Raw genomic sequence first — 9,124 nt, forward strand, 5'->3', positions numbered from 1 at the left:
TATTTTATGCCCAACAGTTACACTTTAAGGCCAGCGTTGCAGTAGGTGGCAAACCACGTGCCATTCACACAAGTGTATTTCCTGCTTTCTTTTAGTCGAATATAGGGCTGGAGAAATTCCGTAGTAATAAGCAAAGTTTTATAACCTATGATTATCCAGTTTGGAACAAAGCATTCAAGTGTTCTACAGCCTCCTATCCCGCGCTCAGGCAGCAGGTGTCGCTGTTTGTCTCTGCAGAAGAAGCAGGAGGGACGGCAGCCATTTTCTTGGAGTCCTGTAAGGAGGACACTACTGTGGCTCAACCTTGGACTGTACTGTCAGATTTGGATGACGTCATCAGTGTGCGGCCAGTGAGCGTGCATGTCCTGTGTGTAGGATATAGGTGAGATGAGGGGAAAGAAAGGGGTCTGCTGGAATGACTGGGGGGAGATGACTTCCTGATGTGACTGGGGACTTGGAACTGTCACTGTGCTTCCAGAACCAATAATAATTGTATCACAATTCAGGGTTTCTATCCCCAGCCTCCTCTTCAAGGGCAATGTGTGATAGTGATTGCTGGGTGGGAAGACATAGTGACAGTCACATCCACACATCAGCATAGCTACCAACGGTCCTTCTTTTGGAGGGACAGTCCCTCTTTGGGAATCCAATATCCCTGTTCTTCTTTCTTTCTCATTTGTCCCTCTTTCAGGACTCATGGACAGATCTGTATACATTTATGTATTTTTCTACAAAAAATGTTCAACTCTAAATGTTATTCCTATTATTTGAATTGATATATTTTTTATTTTCAAATGGTAATATGGGGAAAAAATGTAGCAGGATAGAAAGGATCAGTGTGGTTTGAGTTATAAAACATATTACTCTTATGAAACCTTTATGACTAAGGGTGTAGAGGTGTGGTTTAAGTGTTCTTTCTTATCTCAAAAAATTGGGAGGAGGTAGGCATCAGGCTGTGTCTGGGCAGGCAGCATTGCTGGAGTGCAGGGTGGGGGTGCAGGAGGATGAGCAATGTGAGGGTGCAGGTCCCACATTGAACAGCCAAAGGACACAGGAGGGGGTGGTGGGGAACCAGTGTTGCCAAGGATCACAGAAGGCACAGGAGTGCAGAATGATGGTGGGGATGCAGGGTCACCTGTTATATCTGAGGTCACAGAATGATGGGTGGAATAACTCAGAGAAGCTCTTTTGCATAGATAACCGCTCAAGTTATTTTAACTCTTCCTGTACTGGAAAACATGAGACTTTTTTCTTTGCTACTAATGATTTATTTGTTGTCTGTACTACACATAAAAGTTATTATCTCATAAGTTTATTTTTGTTTTAAAGGGAATACCTGTTTTTATACTTACCTGGGGCTTCCCCCAGCCCCATGAGGTCTGTGGGCTCCCTCTCCGACCGCTCCGTACAGTAGATATCCCTCTCGGTATTCTGGCTGGCTGCCCTCTTCTCCACATGCCCGCGTGAGCACCCCCATCGCGCTCCAGCAACCAGGAGCATACTAGTTAGGCACAGAACGCTCCCGGGTATGTGGGCGCACGGCTACATGTGCGCAGAATCCCCCGTGACTGGCCAGAATACCAGTGTGAAGCGGAGGAAGCCCCGGGTAAGTATAAATACAGGTATTAAGCCCATCTCAGGTACACTTTAAGAGAGCTCTTTACTTTTATCCATCATGAGATGCTTTTTTTTATGTGATGATTTGGTAATAAGCAAACTTTTTGTAGGCGATCAATTAGGACAGAACCAGTTGATATTCATTTGCACTGCTGGGGGACAGTATTGCTTTTTAAATGCTGACAGATTTCTGCTGGTTTATTGGCTTTCTGTGCCTTTTTACTCCTCCTTTCTTCATGTGTTCAGAACGTATTTCTTGTGTCATTTCCCTTTACTGCACATGACTATGTTTATGGTCTTATGTGTCTTGATTTCTTTTTGTGGAACACTTTATTATTATTATTATTATTTATTTATATACAGCGCCAGAATCTTTGAGTTATTACCAACATCTGATGTAAACTTCAAGCCAATTTGAAACATATTTAGGCCCCTTTGTCACTTATTTGAGTTCATGTTAGGAATTGGGATTTGTCGTTTGTCACACATCCAGTGTATTTCAGTTGCATTGCGTTTGCGCATGTTTTCCGTTTTTTTGTGTGCATTTTGTGATTTTCCTGCACGTATAAACTCTAAATTCCCCACACTTTCCCTTTATAAAAGCACTCACCATTATAACCATTGTTGATTTGTGTGTATGCAGGAATAGATGACGGCTCCCTCGGCGCAGGAGAGAAAGGCATGCTGGGATGCCCGCGATGAGTACTGGCGCTGCCTGGATGACAATAGCAGCGATGTGTCTAAGTGTGAACAGTTCAGGAAAGGCTTTGAGAGCCATTGTCCGCGGACCTGGGTAAGTCATGTGACTCCTCTGACCTATCATCGTCCTAATGCTGGGAACACACGCTGCAACTTGCGGTCTGATTGAGAGGAATCGGACAATTATTTCCGACCGGTCCGATCTGTTTCTGAGTTATTATCGGAAAATCAACCCCTTTATCGATTAGGAGCAGTTTGGACATGTACACACGCTACAACTTGTCGTCAGATTACCCATCGACCGGACAGGAAATTGCATTGTGTGTTCCCAGCATAACAGACAAACAAGATTGGGGCAGGGGGGGGGGAGGTCTTGGGTGGTATATGATGGGGAGAAGAAACTTTGGCGGCCAGCTAACTCTCTGCATAACACTTGGTGGGGAAACTTCATGTTTTTTGAACTTCAAGAGTGGAAAGTAATATTAAAGGAGAACTGTAGCGTGAGGGGTATGGAGGCTGCCATATTAATTTCCGTTTAACCACTTGAAGACCGCAGTGTTAAACCCCCCCCCCCCCCCCTCCTCTAAAGACCAGGCCATTTTTCAAGAAATGGGCCGCTGCAGCTTCAAGCCCTCGCTGCAGGGCCGCACATGTCAGCATACAAGTGATTTCCCCCCACCAACAGAGCTTTCTGTTGGTGGGGTCTGATGGGCCCCCCCATGTTAATTTTTTTTTTGTAAATATTTATTTCTATTTTTTCCTAATACATTTCCTATTATTTTTTCTTCTCCTGCTAGTCCCTCCCTCCCCCCACCATCCAATCACTGTGATCGGCTGTCGCCTATGACAGCCGATCACCCCTGAGCCACTGGAGGGGACAGCCGTGTCGCATGGCCGTCCCCAGTACAGCTCTGCCTTAGATTGCAGCGCTGTACGGGGTAATTAGACGGCGTCTAACAGTCTCCTAGTGGTGATCGCCGCTGGGAGGCTGAAGGCTGAGTGGGGCTCTTCCTACCAAGCAGAGATGCACGATCTCCTGCAAAACAGGCCCCAAGGACCTTACGCCGATCAGCGTTAGGCAGTCCTGGGGCTGCTGTCGCGGTCACACTTATCGACATGACGTGGTCGGCAAGCAGTTAAACAATACCAGTTGCCTGGCTATCCTGCTAGTCTATTTGGCTACAGTAGTGTTTGAATCGCACCAGAAACCAGCATGCAGATAATCACTTTAGTTCTGACAATAATCAGAAACAACTGATCTGCTGCATGCTTGTTCAGGGGCTATGGCTAAAAGTATTAGAGGCAGAGGATCAGCAGGAAGGCCTGGAAACTGGCATTGCTTAGATGAAAATAAATATGGCAGCCTCCATATCCCTCTCACTTCAGTTGTCCTTGAAGTCAGACTGGATTAGCTGCATGCTGGTTTCAGGTGTGTGATTCAGCCACTACTGCAGCCTTAGAGATCAGCAGGACTGCCAGGCAACTGGTATAATTTAAAACGAGACAGCCATATCCCTCAGTTTAGGTTCCCTTTAAGATCTAAAGGGAACCCGAGGTGAGAGGCATATGGAGGATATGGAGGATTCTTAGTAAACAATGCCTGTTGCCTGGCAGCCCTGTTGATGTTCTGGCATATGTAGTGTCTAATTATTAAACAAACTAGCTGTCAATGCATTGCACAGAAATCTTACATCAATTAACAAACACTGGACAATCCTGTTATGTTTTAAAAAATTAGTGTATTTTAAATTTCCATATAAACACACCTGAAACCTACATAGATCATCCTAATCTATTGCACTCACCCCCTGTATCCCATTTAGCAAACATGACATGATTAAATAAGCAAACTATATAATCTGCGCTGATTTTCAGAATGTAATAAATACTTCAATGTCCCTTTAAAAGGTTATAGTTTATCTTCTTTGTATGGATGTTAAGCGCTTTTACAAAAATTTGCATGCTGTCCATTTACCATGAATCATGGATTTTGCTGGGATTAATCATTTATAGTGATAGTGTCCATAAAAACAAATGTTAGATTTTGGCCACACAGATAGGAGCGAGCAGTTGCTCCTTCTACAGCCCATGCGAGTGTCCTAGTAGCAGCTCAGTAAGTTGGTTAGCTCTTACCGACCTCCGTGGTTTTCAGGAGCGAGGACAAGCTTGTGGGCGTCCCTTACTTACTCAGACACAGTCCTCCAGCTCCCCGATATCTGTAGAGGTTCGGTTTCCGTGGCTGTAGGCTGCCGCTCTACTGCAATACACGCGGTTCCAAATGTTCACCGGCTCAAAACCGCCGCTCTCCTGGGCTTCCCTGCTGGCTTCTACGGTGGTCTGTAAGATCTTGTGGATCTTTTTGGCATTGCTCATTCCTCTTATTTTTTTAAAAAACAATAAGAGGAACGAGCAATGCCAAAAAGATCCACAAGATGGTGTCAATGAGTAAAAGGACATGAATATGTATGAACTAAGCCTATTTAAAGTGAACCAGAGATGAAGCACGCTCATGTATTTTACCATATATATCAGTGGGAACATTAGAGAAAACACCTACCCTGCTTTCTGTTTCATCCTCACTGCTAAAAGTGTCTGTTATCAGCTGTGATAAGAATCCCGGACTGAGCATTTAGTCTGGCTTTGCAGGGAATACTTATAGCTGAGTCATTATAGCAGAGCCACAAGGGGACAGGCTTGGGCTTGAAAAAACACCAGAGAAGACAGACTCAGCTATAATCATTCCATAGCAAAGCCAGACTGAATGCTCAGTCGGGGATTCTTATCAGAGGTGATAAGTCAATTAAACAGAGAACAATGAAACAAAGAGCAGATTAGGTGTTTACTGTCATGTTCCCACTGATTTATAAGGTAAAGGCCCATACACATGTCGGATTTTCCCGAACGACGGATCGTTTGAACGTCCCGTCTTTCAGTCGTCCGCACGCCAAATCGGGCGTGTACAGTCCGTCGTTTGGGTGATAAGACTGGTCTTGAGCGATCCGCCCGGCAGATCGCTCAAAATCAGTCTTATCACCCGAACGACGGACTGTACACATGCACGATTTGGCGTGCAGACGACTGAACGACGGGACGTTCAAACGATCCGTCGTTCGGGAAAATCCAACGTGTGTATGAGCCTTAAAATACATGTGGGCGCTTTGTCTCTGGTTCTCTATAAGCCCACTGGAGGGCGCTTGAAGCCAGATTTATGGTCTATGCCAGGGGTCCCCAAACTTTTTCGGTCAAGGTCCGAGGTCAACATACTTCAGACTGTTGGGGGGCCGGAACATACATAAAATGATGTTGAAAAACATTACATTGAATCTACATACTGACCTTCCCCCCCCCCCCCCCCCCCCTTCCAGTCTTGCCCGGAGGAGAACTCCCAGTAGCAGCCATTCAGTCATGCGGCGCCAGAAGAACGTCTTCACGCACCTGCCAGTAAGGCATACCCAGGTGACAACCTGCCGTCCAGTTGGACAGCAGTGTCACCTGATGCAGAATTGGATTGGAAGCCAGCGAATGACTGCTCACTGGCTTCTACAGTATGTGGATGGGTGGTGCCAGCACTGCTATTCTATATGCTCGCCACAGATATTTAAAGGTGCAGTGGGTCACATCTATAAGTTATAGTTTTGGTGTTTGGGGGCCAGTGAAAAAGCCTCAGGGGGCCGCATTCGGCCCACAGGCCTTAGTTTGAGGACCACTGGTCTATGCCTTGAAAAAACTCGTGTAAATGAGTGAAACGCGTTGGCTAATTATGGACCTTACAGACCACCGTAGCAGCCAGCAGGGAAGCCCAGGAGAGCAGCGATTTTTAACCGGTGAAACTGCGCAACATTTGGAACCGCGTGTATTGCAGTAGAGCGGCAGCCTACAGCCACAGAGACCGAACCTCTACAGATATCGGGGAGTTGGAGGACTGTGTCTGAGTAAGTAAGGGACGCCCACGAGCTTGTCCTCGCTCCTGAAAACCACGGAGGTCGGTAAGAGCTAACCAACTTACTGAGCTGCTACTAGGACACTCGCATGGGCTTTAGAAGGAGCAACTGCTCACTCCTTTCTATGTGGCCAAAATCTAACATTTGTTTTTATGGACACTGTGACTATAAATTATTGATCCCAGCAAAATCCATGATTCATGGTAAATGGGCAGCATGCAAATTTTTGTACAAGCGCTTAACATCTATACAAAGAAGATAAACTATAACCTTTTGAAGGGACTTTGAAGTATTTATTACATTCTGGAAATCAGCGCAGATTATATAGTTTGCTTATTTAATCATGTCATGTTTGCTAGATGGGATATAGGGGGCGAGTGCAATAGATTAGGATGATCTATGTGGGTTTCAGGTGTGTTTATGTGGAAATTTTAAAATACACTAATTTTTTTGAAACATAACAGGATTGTCCAGTGTTTAATTCATATGTAGTGTCTAAGTCAAAACCCTGGAACAAGCATTTGGCTAATCCAGCAAAACCTGAGTCAGAGTACCTGATCTGCTGCATGCTTGTTCGGGGTCTTTGGTTGAGGGCTCGTTTCCACTATTGCGTTGCGAAATCGCTGCGGCAAAATTCGCATGCGGATGCGAATACCGCATGCGTGTGCATGCAAATTTTCGTGCGAATTCGCATGGATGATGATGTATGCGAATTTAACCATGAAAATGCTGGTGTGCTTTTTCCATTGATTTCATGAAAATTCGCATACCAAAACAGCATGCGAATTTCCTATTAAATACATTAGCGGCGATTCGCATGAATTCCACTCGCAACCGAATTCTGCGGCTATTTTGTGCGTTTTTTTTTTACCGCTGAAAAAAACGCACCTCAACAAACGCTACAGTGGAAACAGGCCCATCCACTTGCATTACATGTGCGAATCCGCATGCGTTCGACGCATGCGGATTCGCGATAGTGGAAACGAGCCCTGAATGTATTAGAGACACAGGATCATGAAGACTGCCAGGCAACTGGCATGGTTTAACCATTTCAGGACCACAGGCTTAAACCCCCCCCCCCCCCCCCCTAGTGACCAGGCCATTTTTCAAAATTAAGCACACAAATGAATCTCAATCTGTATTTGTTAGTTTTTTTTTAATTTATAAATAAAATATCCTTATTTTCTTTAATTCCCCCCCCCCCCCCCCCTTCCTCGATTGTTGCTGGACAGCCCTCAGCCGTAGGACTGTGGCAGGGATTAGATTGAGCGGCCACCTGAGGGACAGTTAAGTGACACGGCTGTCACTTCTACAGCACTGCGGGAGATCTGCAGCGCTGTTTACATTTAATGAAACGCCCATAGCTATGATCAGATGCCTGCCAGCCGCGATCACGGGCTGGCAGGCTTATCGCTGCGGCCGCCTCTCTCCCCTTGCTGGGAACGCCGATGAGCGAGATGATGCAATCCTGTGTTAGGCCTGGAACCCACTACAAAATGCAATCGCTAGCGTTTTGTAAGCGATTTTATGAGCGTTTTTGAGAGCGATTTTAAAAAGTGTAAGGTTTTTGCCAGCGATTGTGTAGCGATTAGCGTTTTTAGTTCTGATTGGTCCTTTCAATTAATTTTAATTTTTTTACCATGTGCAGTAACTTCAAAATGCTAACAAAATCACACTGTGTAGGTTTTGACGAGCGATTACGCCAGCGTTTATATACTTTACATTGCAGAAACGCTAAATGCTAAAGATGTTGCGTGTCCTGCGTTTTGCGATTTGGTAATCACAATCGCTCCAGTGCAATTTGGCCCATCCATTAACATTAGCTGAGCTTTTAGGGAAATCGCTAGTGGTTTGAATCGCTCCCTAAACGCTCAGAAAATCGCTCTAGTGGGTTCCAGCCCTTAGGCGGTCCTGGGAGAGCCACTCTGCGGTTGCAATCCTGCATTAGCCAGTCGCAGAGTGGTTAAAAGGAAATAAATATGGCAGCCTCCATATCCCCCTCACTTTGGGTTTCCTTAAAGGACATTCGAGGTGAAAATAAACTGATGAGGGAGTCTGTTATGGCTGTAATTACGTACTTATCAGTGAGAGTTATGCTATAGCCTGACCCAGTGCGACCCTGATAAAAACTGTCACTTGCATACCTGATTTTTAACTCTTTCAGGCAGAGAAAGAAAAAAAGGAACACAGCCCAGTTACTTGTGCATTTGGCACTGTACATACACATCTATCTCATCATGTCACGTCACCTCAGCTGTCCTTTAAAGCAGTCGTTTCCTAGTGTTGTGTTATCGTCAGCTCTATGTTTCTCTCCGGCAGATTAAGTACTTCGACAAGAGGAGAGACTATCTGAAATATAAAGCCGATGTCGAATCGAAAGGGTTTGAACCTCTAAAGACAGAGAAGGACTCCTAGCAGCCGGAGACCAGAGACTACATCTTATGTAGGACTGCAGAGATCTATATTTTCATCATGTGACCGAGAGCTGACTGGGATGAGAGGAACCGGAAGTGCGTAAAACGTCCGGAAGCACGCGGAACCTGAGCTCTCATTGCTCTCTTTGTATATACAGGATTAATTAAAGGAATTTACTATGTTTGTAAGGTTTTTGTTCTTAATGTACCTCTAAAACTACACAGATTGTATATTTTAATACAATATCCCCAATAGAATCCCGAGTGAAGAAACCTGTCAGATGGTTTGTCTCTTTTTAATATTCACCAAACACAGGAATATCAGTTCTGGGTGGACTGGCCATCTAAAGCAACCCTTAAAGGGGAACTGAAGTAAGATGTATACGGAGGCTGCCATATTTATTTCCTTTTAATCAATACCGGTTGCCTGGCTGTCCTGCTGGTCTATTTCTC

General features: G+C 45.1%; 1 protein-coding gene across 1 annotated transcript; it reads left to right on the forward strand.

Annotated features, from left to right (window-relative positions):
* The first annotated feature begins 297 nt into the window (after positions 1-297).
* Positions 298-8,860, forward strand: COA6 (cytochrome c oxidase assembly factor 6). The gene is made up of 3 exons (XM_068264679.1): positions 298-382; positions 2,261-2,410; positions 8,577-8,860. The coding sequence occupies exons 2-3, from the start codon at positions 2,267-2,269 to the stop codon at positions 8,670-8,672; spliced, it is 240 nt and encodes a 79-aa protein (XP_068120780.1). The 5' UTR covers positions 298-382; positions 2,261-2,266; the 3' UTR covers positions 8,673-8,860.
* The last annotated feature ends 264 nt before the right edge of the window (positions 8,861-9,124 follow it).

Source organism: Hyperolius riggenbachi, chromosome 2, assembly GCF_040937935.1.
Source record: "Hyperolius riggenbachi isolate aHypRig1 chromosome 2, aHypRig1.pri, whole genome shotgun sequence".
Lineage (NCBI taxonomy): Eukaryota > Metazoa > Chordata > Amphibia > Anura > Hyperoliidae > Hyperolius > Hyperolius riggenbachi.